Source organism: Bos javanicus, chromosome 28, assembly GCF_032452875.1.
Source record: "Bos javanicus breed banteng chromosome 28, ARS-OSU_banteng_1.0, whole genome shotgun sequence".
NCBI classification, from domain to species: Eukaryota; Metazoa; Chordata; class Mammalia; order Artiodactyla; family Bovidae; genus Bos; species Bos javanicus.
Genome location: NC_083895.1, coordinates 7419133 through 7436296, shown reverse-complemented (window position 1 = coordinate 7436296; position 17164 = coordinate 7419133). Strand labels below are relative to the sequence as shown.

General features: G+C 42.7%; 1 protein-coding gene across 2 annotated transcripts in view; it reads left to right on the top strand.

The window, feature by feature from the left end:
- The window catches only part of PCNX2 (pecanex 2), a 311141-nt gene that overhangs the window by 228774 nt on the left and 65203 nt on the right, over positions 1–17164 (top strand). For both annotated transcript variants that reach the window (XM_061404843.1, XM_061404842.1), the window contains 2 exons: positions 7599–7657; positions 12296–12511. In XM_061404843.1, the coding sequence (XP_061260827.1) occupies positions 7599–7657; positions 12296–12511 (275 nt within the window). The remainder of the gene's footprint in view (positions 1–7598; positions 7658–12295; positions 12512–17164) is intronic.

The window sequence follows — 17164 nt, the reverse complement described above, 5'->3', positions numbered from 1 at the left end:
ACGTGTATGGAGATTTTTTAAATTAAACTTTTTTTTAAAGCTAAAGTATAAATTTACATGGGGTTGAAAGAAATATTAAAAAGAGATCTCCCCATATACCTTTTATTCAATTTACATGTGTTAACATCTTGCACCGCTATCACTGGGATATTGATATTGGTCCAGTTGAGATATTGACCATGTCCACCCACACAGAGATCTCTGCTGCTGCCTTTTTATATTCAAAACACACTCTTCGGTTCTGCAGCTCACCGTTTCATAACTCCTATAATCATTGATCTGTTCTCTAACTCTAATTTTGTTATTTCAAGAATTTTATATGAATGGAATCCTACTACAATTAACTTCATGGGATTGGCTGTTTTCACTCAACCATAGTTCACTGAAGATTCATGCAGATCATGGCATGTCAATAACTGTAATTGCTAAGCAGTATCTCATAGTATGGGCTTCCCTGGTGGCTCAGACAGTAAAGAATTTGCCTGCAATGCAGGACACCTGGGTTTGATCCCTGGGTTAGAAAGAACCCCTGGAGGATGGCATGGCAACCCTCTCCAGTATTCTTGTCTGGAGAATCCCCATAGACAAAGGAGCCTGGCGAGCTACAGTCCATGGGGTCTCAAAGAGTCAGACATGACTGAGCGACTAAGTACAGCACAGCACATCTCATAGTAGGGAAACAACAGTCTGCTTAGCAACTCAGTCATTAAGGGACACCTTCTTTTGGTCCAACTCACATCTGTATATGACTAGTGTACATGACTATAGCTTTGACTATACAGACCTTTGTTGGCAAAATGATATCTCTGCTTTTCAATACACTTTTTAGGTTTGTCATAGCTTTTCTTCCAAGGAGCAATAGTGAAGGACAGGGAAGCCTGGCATGCCACAATTCATAGGGTTGCAAAAGGTTGGACACAACTTAGTGACTGAACAGCAGAGGGGCATCTGGGTTGCTTCCAGATTTTGGCTTTTATGAATAAAGCTGCTAGGGGCATTGGTCTGTGGGGTTTTGGGTGAACATAAGTCTTCACTTCTCTGGCATAATTGGCCAGGAATATAATTGCTAGCTCATATGGTAGTTATGCTCATATGGTTCATATGCTTGCTAGACAGTGTATTAAAAAGCAGAGACATCACTTTGCCAACCTGAGTCTGTAAAGTCAAATTTCCAGTTTTTCCAGTAGTCATGTACTGATGTGAGAGTTGGACCTTAATTAAAGAAGGCTGAGGGCCAAAGAATTGATCTTTTTGAATTATGATGCTAGAAAAGACTCTTGAGTCTCTTGGATTGCAAAGAGATGAAACCAGTCAATCCTAAAGGAAATCAACCATGAATTTTCATTGGAAGGACTGATGCTGAAGCTGAAGGTCTGATACTTTGGCCACCTGATGCAAAGAGCCAACTCATTGGAAAAGACCCTGATGCTGGGAAAGATTGAAGGCAAAAGGAGAAGAGGGTGGCAGAAGACGAGATGGTTAGATAGCATCACTGACTTAATGGACATGAGTTTGAGCAAACTCTGGGAGATAGTGAAGGATCGAGGAATCTGGCATGCTGCAGTCCACAGGGTCGCAGAGTTGGAAACGACTTGGTGACTGCACAACAGAATGGTAATTTTTTAGAAAAGAAACTGCCGTACATTTTTTCAGAGAAGTGATACCGTTTACATCCCCACCAGCAATGTGTAAGAGATCTAGTTTATGCATATCCTTGGCAGTGTGTGGATATTTTCACTATTTCTTACTTTGGTCATTCTTCTGGGTGTATATAATGATTCCTCCTTGTGGTTTTAACCTACGGTTCTCTTATGAATTACGATATTGAACATCTTTTTCTGAGTTTATTTGTTGTCAATATTCCGCATCACAGAAATGTTTGTTCATGTCTCTGTTCGTTTTCTTTTGCATTCTTTGTGGGGGTTTTGTTTGTTTTGGTTTCTTTGTTTTGTTTTTTACTGTTGAGTTTTGAGAGTTGTTTATATATTCTAAACACTTGTACTTTGTTGGATATGAGGTTTGAAGATATTTTCCCACAGTCTGTACCTGTTTTTTTTGACCTTTTGGCAGAGTATTTTGCAAAGCAAAAGTTTTTCAAAAAACACTTTCGACACGTGCACATGGACACGACAGACCATGTGTTGGGCCATAAAACAAACCTCAGTAAATTTAAAAGGATTGAAATTATATAACGTATGTTCACCAGCTACAACGGAGTGAAATTAGAAATTAACAGCAAGAGGAAATCTAGAAAATTCCCAAAGATGTATAAAATAAAGTTACCTTAAACAACCTATGAGTCAGAAAAGAAATCACAAGAGAAAATTTAAAAGTATTTTGTAGTGAATGAAAAGGAGAGCACAGTCTGTGAAAACGTGTGGTATTGTCAACTTTAAAAAAGCGCAACAGGAACGTTGCAAGTTAAGTCGTATTTGGGGCAAAATGAGGGCTGCAGCCCAGGAGACAGCACCTCAAACACCTCTGAGAACTGTTCCAAATATCATATATGGACGCATATATGTGAAATCTAGAAAGATGGTGCTGATGAACCTGTTTGTGGGACAGCAGTGAAGATGCAGGTATAGAGAAGAGACTTCTGGACACGGTGGGAGAAGGAGAGGGTGGGGTGAATTCAGAGAGTAACACTGAAACATGTACATTACCATATGTAAAGTAGATCGTGGGAATTCGCTGTATGACGCCGGGAGCTTAAACCAGTGCTCTCTGACAACCTAGAGGGGTTGCGGGGGGAGAAGGAAGTTCAAGAGGGAGGGGCATATGTACACCTATGGCTGGTTCATGGTGATGTGTGGCAGAGACCAACATAATATTGTAAAGCAATTATCTTCCAATTAAAATAATTTTTTTTTAATGTAGTGGAGAAGGACAGTATATATGTGATTTTGGTGAAGGAAGTGTACATACAATCAAGCACATGTTTCTTCAGAAGGTTTCTTCTAGTCATGAGAAACAGTCATCCCATGAAGGATTGCAATGCTTTTCTAGATATGAGGAGATCAAGAATTGGGCTCATAAAATCAGCTCCTAAAAATATCTAACTCTCTAAAGACCTGCCCTGCCAGTTCTATTCCCCCAGATCACAGAGTGCCTCACCTCTGCTCTCCACCTGGAAGGCCTCTCAGGGGGTGTGGAAGGTCAGCAGCTGTAGCCGCACACGAGGCAATCCTAGTGGGGCTAGATGTGCTTAGTGGCTCGGTCGTGTTCGACTCTTTGCAACCCCGTGGACTGTAGCCCACCAGGCAAGTGCCCACAGTAAGTGCCAATTTGTAGTTGACAGGATGTAGCAAAAGCAGTGCTCAGAGAGAAATTCATAGCTGTCAATGCCTAAATTAAAAAGAATAAGAAAAATCTCAAATCAATAAGCTAGTCTTCCATGTTAAGAAACTAGAAAAAAGGAGCCAACTAAACCAAAGTAAGCAGACAGAACAAAATAATAAAAATTAAAATGATGAGAAATGAAATAGAGGATAGGAAAACAATAGAAATAGATTAAACCAAAATTTGATTCTTTGAAAAGATTGACAAAATTGACAAACATTTACCAAGAATGACCAAGAAAAAAGAGACTCAAATTACTAAAATCACAGTTAAAAGTTGAGAACATTTTTACCAACATTACATAATTGAAAGAGAATTCTACAAACTACTGTGTATCAACAAATGAGATAAGCTAGCCAAACCAGAATTCATAGAAATACACACACTACCAAAATTGGCTGAAAAAGAAATAGATAATCTGAGTAAACCCATAACAATTAAAGGGAATTAATAGGTAATCAAAAACTCGCAACAAAGAAAAGCCCAGAATCGGTTAGCTTGACTCTCAAATTCTCTAAAATGATTAAAGAAAAATTACCATCAGTTATTCTCAAATCTCCCCAAAAAAGAGTGGAGGAAGGCATAGTTCTTAAATCATTCTGTGGGGCCAGTATTACCCTGATACCAAAGCCAGACAAATTCATCTCAAGAAAAGACAACCTTAGACCGATATCCCATATGAATATAAACACAAAAACCATTAAAAAATACTAACCCAAATGAAACTTGTGCATATATTCAACTTAAAATGTGACAGTGTCCTTCTGTTTAGTGTCTGACTGCCTTCTCATTGTCCAGATTTCTCCAATGCTGTCCTGCCCCATGAAGAGAACTACAGTCCATCCATCCTGGTTTCTCCATACGAGCAGATGCCCATCAAAGTTCTTACTCCAGCCAGTCACACTTCCTCATGAAAAATGGGAACTACTTCTCCCATAAATAGTCTATGTGAGCTGTCAAACCGGAACTTGAAACAGTGTAATCAAGTTTCTATTAAATTACTTAAGCTCCTCAGGTGAAGCCACATGAGACAAGGTGCTGGATTTAGATGAGGAGGTAGAAAGGCAAAGCTTGAAGGGAGGGAATGAGCTTTGCTGTTGGCATTCCATATTAACATAAGGGAGAGATGCTTCAGAGTGAGTCACCTTCTCTGGGAAGACCTATATCATATTACTGGACTCTTGGCTTGTGGCCCTTGGAACACTGTGACAAGCAGTGAGCCTTAATTTTGCCAGGCAGATGCTAAGAGCATACACACCTAACCACTCCGGCATTTGGAACTCCTAAATCACTGCAGATGGTGACTGCAGCCATGAAATTAAAAGACACTTACTCCTTGGAAGAAAAGTTATGACCAACCTAGATAGCATATTCAAAAGCAGAGACATTACTTTCCAACAAAGGTCTGTCTAGTCAAGGCTATGGTTTTTCCAATGGTCATGTATGGATGTGAGAGTTGGACTGTGAAGAAAGCTGAGCGCCGAAGAATTGATGCGTTTGAACTGTGGTGTTGGAGAAGACTCTTGAGAGTCCCTTGGACTGCAAGGAGATCCAACCAGTCCATTCTGAAGGAGATCGGCCCTGGGATTTCTTTGGAAGGAATGATGCTAAAGCTGAAACTCCAATACTTTGGCCACCTCATGCGAAGAGCTGACTCATTGGAAAAGACTCTGATGCTGGGAGGGATTGCGGGCAGGAGGAGAAGGGGACGACGGAGGGTGAGATGGCTGGATGGCATCACTGACTCGATGGACGTGAGTCTGAGTGAACTCTGGGAGTTGGTGCTGGACAGGGAGGCCTGGCGAGCTGCGATTCATGGGGTCGCAAAGAGACACAACTGAGCGACTGAACGGAACTGAACTGAGATTGGGGAGTGAGTTGGAAGTCCCCACCAGGTGGCGCTAGTGGTAAAGAATCCGCTAGCTAGTGCGGGAGACACAAGAGATGTAGGTTTGATCCCTGGGTTGGGAAGATCCCCTGGGGTAGGAAATAGCAACACATTCCAGTATTCTTGCCTAGAAAATCTCATGGACAGAGGAGCCTGGCAGGCTACAGTCCATGGGGCCGCAGAGAGTCGGACATGACTGAGCAACTGACCATACCACACACTGAGCAACAGAACAGAATGTTCCTGCAATAGGACCGTGAAGGCAGAAATCCAATTACTGAGCTAATTAGCACCTTTGAGTGGTAAGCACCAAATTTACAGGAGGAAAGCACTGGAGAAAACCTTGAATACCCAGTAAGGCTGACACTTGCCCCTCTTAGAGAGTCTGGTGGCAAGCCAGAGGCCCTCAGGGCACACAGGCAGCGTGGATTAGTTACTGCTGATCAGAATTGAGCCCTCTGCGTCCAAAGCCTTTTGCAGATAGCTTTTCATTTAACATAGTTTTAGAAGGTGTTTTAATTCCCTGAAGAGTTTGGTAAATGACTTTCTTTTGGCTCAATCTCACTTTAAAAATTGTTTATTCTGCTGCTGAAAATTCCATTTGTCCTAGGTCTTAAGGTGAAATTGAAATTCCATTCAGGGACTCATCATGCCGACATGGGATTACGGCCTTCATTAGAAAGAATTTTGTTGTTCGCTTTATTTTCTGCCACCTGGGCTCTTTTATTTTCAAAACCGATCTGAGGGTATTTGCTAGGAAAAGGAAGCAGTAATAGAACAATTGACCGTTTCGAGCTGTAACAGAGTATCCCTTCTGCACAACTCAGCTGGAGCGTCTAGTCTACAAAACTCCAACAGGATCCTGCCTAGATAGTTCTCATATATCTGAAACATAGATATGGTAAAGATGAGCTGCTCATTATGTTCAAACTTGTATGGAACCCCCCATTCAGTGGTCTATTTCTAGTGAAAGCCCTTTATGGCATAGGTTTAGCCTTATGAAATTTTTGTAGGAAGAGGGATACTTTCCAGGGCCTTTCCAGCCAGTGGGCTCTCGTCTAACACTCAGAAATGAATTGTCTAAGGAGACACATGTGCTGACAAAGCAAGAGATTTCAGTGGGAAGGGGGGCGCCAGGTGGGAACCCAGGAGGACTGCTCTGCCAAGTGGCTCACAGTCTCAGGTTTTATGGCAATGGGTTCGTTTCCAGGTTTTCTCTGGCCAGTTGTTCTGACTCAGGGTCCTTCCTAAGCCAAGATGGATGTTAGCAAGGAGGATTCCAGGAGGTTGGTAGGACAATTTGACCTTTCCTGAATTCTTCTGATTGGTGATGTCTTGTTAGTTCCGCATTCCTTACTAGGATCTCCTCTTGTAAGATACCTCATGCCAAGTAGTTACTATTGTGTTTGGCCAGAATGGGGCAGTTTCAGTCAGTGGTTCCCCTAACAAAATTGCCATTTTTTTAGACCATTAACTGTTACATATCATTAGCTTCATGTGGTTGGTGTCATTTCAAAGAATGACAAGACCCCCACTCAGTGTCTGAAATAAGTCAAGGCTGGTCCAACATCGTCTCTCCAAGCAGGACAGACCGTTGCACGTATAAAGGGTTTGGGGGACATCTGAAGTTCAAGGGCAGATGAGTTTCAGATTCAGAAATGGGGTGATACCGTCTGCAGGGCAGTCACCTGGGGAACCTGTTATGGATTGGTCACCCTCAGAAGTCTGCACTGAGCCTGTCCCTTGCTGGCTGACTTTCAGAAGCAAGCAGCCACTGTCAACTGGCTGCTTTACCAAAGCTATAAGTTGAGGTGAGTTGTCATAACTGAAAAGGTTTAAAACTGGTTCTGGTGGCAACTGGTTACTGTGGCTATAGACAATCCACCTTTTCCTAAGCTGCAAAGAGCTGTTTTTCATTCTTATGGTTCAACCTAAGACAAGTCTGTAAGAATGCACCCAATGCTTGAAAGCAAGTAGTGGAGACCCAGACTACTTATCAAGAATGTTCTGGAATCAGTTTGAAAAGCAAGATAGCTATGTATGCAGTGCTCTTAAATACTGTCAGTGGGTGGTAGTCCATTAACAATTTCAATGCTTGCTTTTATTTTGTAGATTGGATGCTCAGAATTGATAAAAGATGAAGGTCTATCTCCTGTACCTAAGTGCTAAACATCTCTTCCCTCTCTATGTCTTCTGTACTTTTCCCGCCCTCTGACCCCTCTCTTCCTTCAGCCTTGTCAATGCAGAACCATAACTCTAATATGTGAGCTCCATCTCTCCTGGATTCCCACTCACACAGCTGATTCTGTGAGCCAGCTGTCATTTGCAGGGATCTAATCACTGCCTCTTACTCTTTTGTGGCTCTTTCTAGTACAAGGCGTGTGGATAATTCCAACACAAGACTGGTGGTCCAAATTGAAAAAGATTCAGGTAAGAGGATATCTTCCTTCTCTTTCTTTCTTTTTTTAATATTTTATTTTATTTATTTTTTGGCCATGCAGCATGTGGGATCTTAGTTCCCCAAGCAAGGATTGAACCCATCCCCCATGTGTTGGAAGCACGTAGTCTTAACCACTGGAGCCCTCCTGCCCAGGAAAGTCCCCTGTCTCTCGTTTAAGCTATTTATGTGTTGTGTAGATGGATTCCTTCAATCCAAAAAAGAAGAATTAAGTACTCACTTTTTTAAATCACTGTGGAGACAGTGCATGTCTTGGTAAATATGCTGATGGTAAAAATAAAACTGTGCAAATAGAACTGATCAAGTATCCTGATTTGGTTTAGAAATGGATTCCTCCATGATTTAGAACTGATTAGATCTCTTTTCAATATTGAATGACTGTTGATTACAACATTTTAGTTTGTACATGCTAAACATCAAATACAGACAGTAAACCTTGGTATTGGTATTCTGGCAAAAAAATCAGCATTATGATGTCCTTAAAGGCAAGCCATTCCAGGATCCAGGGTCTGGATATCTTCAGAGTCTTTGTACAACATTAATCTATGGAAAGATTTATCTGCCATAGTAACAGGAAGTTACTTTTTTCTTCCTGTAATCTATTTCATTTTGAAGCATTCGACCTTTTTTCCCCTCATGTCAGTATGCAAATTTAAACCACTCTCTATTTTTAATCCACCTCACTGTCTCCTCTGTGCCAAAAATATTGTCTAGGAAGAATTGTATCCTGCTTATTAGCTATATTTGAATTGCATATACATGATTAATTTGAAATCATAATTTGAAACTTGAAAATATCTGGAGAGGCTGGTTTATTTTTTGTTAAACTTTGTATCAGCCCAATTTGAAGGGGGTGTGGTTGGAGTATAAATATCTCTAATGTGAAGCCATGGGATTCTAATTTTGCCGGGCCATTGACATTAGGCATTTAGACAGTTTCATAAGTACATTGTGCTTTTAGTTGTTCATAATTTTGTCTCATTTTCATCTAATTATACAGATGTGTGGTCAGTGTGTTCTAAGATCTCAGCTTTTCATGGTTTAAATTGTTTTATTTGTACATCAAACAGTTTGAACAGTTAAGCAAAAGTTAATTCTGTTGTTAAGGCTTTTTCTTTAAAAGTACCAGAGACTCGGAGTAATCTCCAATTAGCATCTCTGGATGCATGCTGCTTCATCAGAGAAAATGAATAGCACTGCAGGTCAGGCAGGCTTAATCTGCATAGAAAATTAAGCATACTGATACCTTATTAGAGGACATGACACAACTCAGTCCATAAAGCAGTTTGTTTCTTTCCATTAATCATAAATAGGTTATAAATGCACCCATTTCAGTTTGGCTTTTAACTGTCGTGAATGCCTAGCCCTGATATCCATAGTTTGATAGTGTTATCTTGTAGATTTCTTAGCCGTGGATCAGTGCTCTTTCTTACGTGGGTGTGCTCGGGGCCAGTCGGCACCTTCCTGCACCCTCAATGATGCTCCAGTTCCTGAGGGTACAGAGCAGGAAAGCTCCATTCAGATCTTCACAGATCTTTATTGCCAACCTTTCTGAATCTCTGTCTCCACTCCAGAAGCTGGCCTAGAAGGGGTCCTTGAGCTTTGCTTTGGGCCTCTTCTCTTTGGGGCAACTCTATGCTTCTCTGACTTTCTGGAGGCAGAGTTTACTCCCCAGAGAAAAGATACTCCTTAAGTCAAAACACTGGTACAACTTCCCTTCCAGCCCCTCCCAGCACTTCTTCCACTCCCAGGACCACAGGCCAGGCCACTTCCCAGTTTACCCAGCCTTCTCAAAAAAGATTCTGTCTTCATCATGAGAGATCTGACAGAGGGAATAAAAGGAGTCAGCCCAGCCAGTACGCGAAATGCATCAAGAACCCCCAGTTTCATGCCCCTGAAACACACTGGCCCTTTATTGGGAAGCAGGGTGTTCCCTCACTCCATCTCCTTTGCTGCATCCTTCCTTTTTCCTTCCCTTGATGTACTCATCCATTCGATCTGAATGGCTAAGTTTGAACAAACAAGCAACGGTCCTGGCAAGGGTGCAGAACAACTAGAATTCTCAGTCCCTGCGACTGGGGTGCAGAATGGTTCAGCCTTTTTGGAGAACGGTAGGGCCACTCTTAGGGTTTGACTCAGGAGAAATGACAACATGTTCTTATGAACTTCTGCTCGTGAATATCGTGAGTGGATTTACTCATATTCACCAGGACTGAAAACAACCCAGAGGTCCTTCAGCTACTGAATGGTTAAGCAAGCTGTAGTAACTACATACAAACGAAACAAAACAAATGACTGCTGTATACCTCGGTGTGGATGCGACACAGTGCCGCGTTCCAAGTGGTGGCCATGTGACTGTAAGCATTGTTCTAAGATTCATAGAACCGGACACTAAAAAGGGCAAATTTTGCTCTCTGTAAATTATGCCTCAATAAATCTGAGTTTTATATACATATATAACTTAAAATGAGTCAATGGCATTGATACATAATAATTTATATACTTGTATATAATATATAAAATGTATACTAGCAATAATTATTTATATTGTAGACTACAGTTATATATGTATATATGCATATATATGTACTTTTTACACAATACATACTATCAATAATTATTTATATTATAATATATATATATATGTATATATAAAAAACTTCCCTATAGTTCGGATGGTAAAGAATCTGCCTGCAATGCAGGAGACATGGGTTCAATCCCTGGGTCAGGAAGATCCCCTAAAGAAGGAAATGAAAACCCACTCCAGTATTCTTGCCTGGAGAATTCCACGGGCAGAGGAGCCTGGTGGGCTACAGTCCATGGGGTCACAAAGAGTCATACATGACTAAGTGACTTAACACACACACACACACACACACATACACTACTATACACACACTATTTATTGTCTGTAAACTATTTCTCAGTGAAACCCTGGAGTTACTTAATGGATTAATGGATTATGTTCTCAAAAGCAAAATTTCTCTTAACAAAGCTGTATCATCTATGCTGTCATCTATTATTCAACAGATAGTCATTACTGCATATTAAGAATCTGCCAGTAGTGAGATACAAAAATAAACAAATTCAGTCTTCCTTCACCACCGTAGGGTGCATTGGAGAAATCAGATGTTAATCGAATAACCATATATACACAAAAAAACCAAAGTCAAATTCCAACTGTTTCAAGTGCTTTCAAGCAGAGGGTCATAGTCCTGATGCCCTATAACATGGCCTGGCAAAGGGGTCAAGGAAGGCTTCCCTGAAGTGGCTGTGGAACAGAGGTCTAAAGATTGCTGCTGCTGCTACTGCTGCTAAGTCGCTTCAGTCGTGTCCGACTCTGTGCAACCCCATAGACAGCAACCCAACCAGGCTTTCCTGTCCCTGGGATTCTCAAGGCAAGAACACTGGAGTGGGTTGCCATTTCCTTCTCCAATGCATGAAAGTGAAGAGCGAAAGTGAAGTCGCTCAGTCGTGTCCGACTCTTAGCGACCCCATGGACTGTAGCCCACCAGGCTCCTCCATCCATGGGATTTTCCAGGCAAGAGTACTGGAGTGGGGTGCCATTGCCTTCTCCGGATCTAAAGATTAGTAGAGGTAATAAGACAGAGAAGAATGAAGGGAAACCAGGCAGAAAGATTAGTCTCTGCAAAGGCCCAGGGTGGGAAGGGGCAGGTGAGTCACTCAACTGGGAGAAGTTCTGTGTTGCTAAGTGTGAAGACTGAGGAAGAGATGAGTGAGAGGTGAGGATGGACACTGAAGTGGGGAGCAGAGCACACACCGCCCCTGGTGTGACCATACACCTGAGGTTTGATCAGGCTGGTGTCCTAGCTTATTCCTGGAGGATGACTTATGGGACCCTATTACAGGTGATGTTATGAAGTCTTGTCTCTACCTTAAGAGCCCTAACAAACCACTTTAGGAAATGGGCTGGAGGGTCCTGGGTGACACGTTCTCCTTTCATCTGAAAGGTCATTCTGGCTGGGGGGTAGAGAATCGATGAGCAAGCACGTCCTAGTGAAGACCCATAGGTCAGTCACATGACCCTTGTGGTCCTCTACCTGAGAGACCGTGTAACTTGGGATAAAGCAAGGGTAATGGGAATGGAAAAAAGTAGGAAGATGCAAAAAAAATACTTGAAGAATGTGAAATTGAGAGCCCTAGCTGGGAAGAGCCCTAGCTGGGAAGGAGTGGGAAGAAAGATGCCTAGGTTGTGGCCAACTGGACAGCTGAGAGCAGGTTGGGGGCGGGACTGGGGGGGCAGGGCCTGACTTGAACACATTGGATGGAGGAGAAACACTGGAAACATACAAGAAATGTTAAGTAGACGAGGAAGTAGACAGGTCTAGAGTCCAGGCAAGAGATCTCTGTTGGAGATAGGAATTTGTCAGGTGTCTCATTTAGACAGGAATTCAGTTCATTTATGTAGATGACATTGACTAGAAAGAGCATAGAGGGAAGAAATAGGAGGGTCTCACAAAACCCACCACAACGGGCGAAAGGTCTGAGGAGTCTGATTCACCCCTAATCAGGTGACAGCTGCCTGTCTCCCAGGTAGAGCACATTGGAGCAGGACTCACTGGGCGTATTACTTCTTGTCCTGTCTTCAGGGAGCGATGGCAACAACCTCAATTCCATCTTTTATGAGCACTTGACAAGGGCGCTCCAGGAGTCCCTCTGTGGAGACCTCATCCTTGGCCGGTGGGGCAACTACAGCTCTGGCGATTGCTTTATTTTGGCTTCGGATTACCTCAATGCTTTCGTTCACCTGATTGAAATCGGCAATGGCCTTGTCACCTTTCAACTTAGAGGACTGGAATTCCGAGGTAAGAATCTCTTTACTGTGGAAGTTGTTGGAAGTTGGTCATTTGAGTGAATTATCATGCAGAGCTTTCCTAAGAAGTCATCCTTAAAAAGGAAGAGTGGGATGCCTGTCCTAGAGAATGAGTTAGGGAGCTTGCTACAACCACATCTCATCATGTATTTGGATATAAAGAAAGTCCAGTCATCTGAATTAGTAATCAGGTTAAATGTACAGTCTGGTGTAAACCTTAGGAGTAGCAAGTCAGAACTTTGGTTTTATTTGGGGAAAAACTCAGAAGCATTAAATAAATGTGGACCATGCATGGGGGCTCCATGTGGAGTCAGCTAGACCTAAAATGGAACCTGCTTCCTTGGGTTACAAATGCCATAGTCTGTTGCGGGTGAGTCATTTAGTATCTCTGAGTTTTGTTAAAAATTGTAAAATGATAATAAGAAGAATGACTGCCTCATACAGTTGTGTGATTTAACTGAGATCACGTATATGCAGGCACTGCTGTTGTTTAGGTGCTAAGTTGTGTCTGACTCCTTTGCAGCCCTATGGACTGTAGCCCACCAGGCTTTTCTGTCCATGGAATATCTCAGGAAAGAATACTGGAGTGGGTTGACATTTCGTTTTCCAGGGGATCTTCCCAATCCAGGGACCAAACCCATGTCTCCTTCATTGGCAGGTGGATTCTTTACTAGTGAGCCACCTGGGAAGCCCACTTGCAGGCACTACATGAGTGCTCACTGCTCTGTGGTTACTGAGTCTGCCTGTATCTTTGAAGAGTGATCCTGGTTTTTCCATGAATCAGACGCTGCAGTTGTATGGTGATCACTCAGGGATCAGCATCATGGATATTCCTGTGGCCCTGTCTCCCAGGTTCTTTGTGTAGTCTTTCATTCACACATGATTTTCTCTACCTCAACACCCTGTCTGTGTCAGGCCACATTCTGATGCTGAGGATGCAATGGCACGTGACCTTGAGTCTTACCCTCATGACGTGGCAAATAAACAAGCAAACAAAAGAGCAAACCAATCACAGCTTAAGGAACAGTACAGAGGAGGTAAATAAAGTTCTATGACCACAATCAGTGCAGAAGGTGAGGAGGTTTGTCAGGGAAGGGTCCTGAGAAGGAGAACAGGGAGAAGAATGTTCCAGGCCAGGAATTGGGAAGCACTGAATGTCTGAGTCTGGAGCAACCCAGGAGGAATGCCATGACCAGAGAGGCGGGGTTGGGGGGGGGGTCATGGGGTTTCTCCCAGACAGGGGGAGGTGCTGCATTTTATTCTGTGCACCGTTAGGAGCCATGGAATGTTCTGGAAATGGGAATGACTGACCTAGAGCTTGTTCTGGTTGCTGTGTGGAAGATGTACTGGAGGGGATGAAAGGAGAAAAGAGGGAACCACCTAGGAGTGTCCTGTAGTCACCCCAGCAAGAGAGGACGGCAGAGGCAGAGATGTGCTGGGAGGCTCAGAGGTGGAGGACAGGCCTGCATGTTGGGGTGAGGGAAGGTGGGGTGCTCAGTATGCTTCCTGATTTCTAGGTCGAGAGCCCGATGGACATTGGTGCATTTACTGAAACTGAGAAGCTTGGATAAGGAGTGGCACATTGGTTTTGAGGATGCAATCAAGAGCCCCATTTTAAATATTTTTTTTTTAAATGCCCTGGATTCATCCAAGTGAATGTATCACATACTAGTTGGACATATGTGACTAATATTCATTTTTGTTGTTGTTTAGTCACTAAGTTGTGTCTGACTCTTTTGTGACCCCATGAACTGTAGCTTGCCAGCCTCCTCTGTCCATGGAATTTTCCAGGAAACAGTACTGGAGTCAGTTGCCATTTCCTTCTCCAGGGGATCTTCCCGACCCAGAGACTGAACTCAGGTCTCCTGCATTGCAGGCAGATTCTTTACTGCTGAGCCACCTGGGAAGCTCTTAATGCTCTTTTGGGAGATATTTATTCAGCACTGATTATATGTCAAGCAGTAAGTTAGGTGCTCTGAGTAGAGAAGTAAAGGCCCTGCCTTGTGGAGCTTGAAGCCTCCCTTAGAAGACAGGCACATGATAAGTAATTACTGCCAGAGAGGTGGCTGTTACAGCAGCACAGTGCGCGGGGTGCCTGGGGGCCAGAGAAAGGGTGCTGGAATCAGAAAGGGTGCTGGGGTCTGGTCAGCTCAGCAGAGGAGGGGCTGCAGTTAGAACGGAGAAGAGGGAACAACTGGTGTGATTACAAGGATGCACCAAGTAGCTAGATGTGGTTTCCAGGTGCTCTGGGAGGACGGGGTCACCGACAATGCTAGACAGGTAAACAGCCCGGTCATGCCTTCTAGAACCTCACAGTGACCAAAGGACGTGTTTCCACCAAGAACTAATGGCCGTCACTTCATATTTTAAAACCTATAACCCAAGGAGAATTCTTGCACGTCCTTACAAATTCCAGGAATCTAATTTAGGGAGCTTATTTGGGAAAAGGTTATTGGGCCAAGGGAGGGATGATCAGACTCTAAAGAATAGAGAAGCAACATTTCCCTGATATTTTTCTCAAATACCAGAAAATGCCACAGTAGGTGGTAGAAATTAAGTGTCTGGGTACAATAATGCAATAGAACTGCCTATTTTTGAGAGCTTTCCATTTTTTCCTGGAACTCAAGGGAAGAACTTTTAAGGTTCGCTGAGTTGAATCTGAATTATAGTTATAGCACAAGTTTCATGTGGCTTATAGCATCTTTGGCAAACTTAACTGATCTTTGAATCGAAGGGTTAGTCAGGAGGCTTCCCAAGTGGCACAGTGGTAAAGGCTCCTCCTGCCAACACAGGAGACGTGGGTTTGATTCCCGGGTGGGGAAGGTTCCCTGGAGTAGGAAATGGCAACCCACTCCAGTATTCTTGCCTGGAGAATCCCATAGACAGAGGAGCCTGGAGGGCTACAGTCCATGGGATCTCAAAGAGTCATTCAAGACTGAAGGCATTGAGCACACATTTCAAACATGCATAAGAGAAATGTTGTATAGCTGAGTACCCAGGAGAAAAAGTAAAAAGTTTGCTGAACAGTTAGCCAGCCTCTGGCACAGCGGGTAATTTCCCAACATTGGAATAAGGATTTAGAACCTGAGTAGCCCAAACAATTGATGTAGGTTCATGGCCCATGCTGTTTCCATTGGATGGTACTATAGTAGAATAAATTCAAACTAAGAATACAAATAAAGAAGCCACGTTTTTCTGTTCTATTCTTTTGGCCCATGCATCCCAGAATAGAAATACATTTTTGTGTTGTTGTTGTTGTTCATGTAAGGAAACATGATTGTACTGCTGCTCTTGGTTTATGAGTATTTCTTGCATCTACCCAACCAGAGAGCCTTTAAGGAAACCATTCAAGAATTGGTAGATTAGTTAGCTTTAAGTTGAAGGTCAAGGAAACAGACAATGCACTTTAGAAGGCCCTCAGTGTGAGGAGCACTAAATTCAAGGCTTTTCAAAATAATGGAATCTGTTGTATTTAACCATCATCCGGGTAGGCAGACACAGAAAAATGGGAAAGTGAGAGTTGATTATCTGTTCAATCCATTTCTGTTCTCTGTTAGTCATCCAAGTGACCTAGCTTGATGGTTTGGCTTATTTCTATAAAAGAGGAGAAACATGAATGAGGAGAACAGAGCTGCCAACAAAAGGAGTCAGACAACTTGAAAATCCTGTCATTACAAATGAAGAAGAACCAAGAATAGGAGCAAAAAAAAAAAAAAGGGCATTGGATAGAGACTTTTATAAGATACAAAGCACTCTCCTGCCTGTGAAGGTGACATCTACCTCCAGATTGGCCTTAATCCCCATACTTCCTCCCATCTAACTGATGGGGAAATCCAGACCCCTCAAGATGAATTATTTCCCAAGACTCAGAGCTACTTAGGGGTTGTTTGTTGTTCAGTCGCTCAGTCGTGTCCGACTCTTTGTGACCCCATGGACTGCAGCACACCAGGCTTCCCTGTCCTTCACTATCTTTCTGACTTTGTTCAAACTCATGTCCGCTGAGTCAATGATGCCAGTCAACCATCTCATCCTCTTGCCCTCAATATTTCCCAGCATCAAGGTCTTTTCCAAAGAATTGGCTCCTCACATCAGGTGGCCAATGTATTAAGGCTTCAGCTTCAGCATCAGTGGACTTCCAGTGAATATTCAGTGTTGATTTCCTTTAGGACTGACTGGTTTGATCTTCTTGCTGTCCAAGGGACTCCCAAGAGTCTTCTCCAGCACCACAGTTTGAAAGCATCAGTTCTTCGGTGCTCAGCCTTTATGGTCCAGTTCTCACATCTATACATGACTACTGGAAAAGCCATAGCTTGACCATTCAGACCTTTGTCAGCAAAGTGATGTATTTGCTTTTTAATATGCTGTCTAGGTTTGTCATAACCTTTCTTCCAAGGAGCAAGTGTCTTTTAATTTTGTGGCTGCAGTCACTGTCTGCAATGATTTTGGAGCCCAAGAAATTAAAGTTTGTCACTGTTTCCTCTTTTTTGCCATCTATTTGCCACGAAGTGCTGGAACTTTATGCCATGATCTTAGTTTTTTGAATGTTGAATTTTAACCCAGGTTTTTCACTCTTCTCTTTAACCTTCATCAAGAGACTTTTTAGTTCCTCTTTGCTTTCTGCCATTAAAGTGGTATTATCTGCATA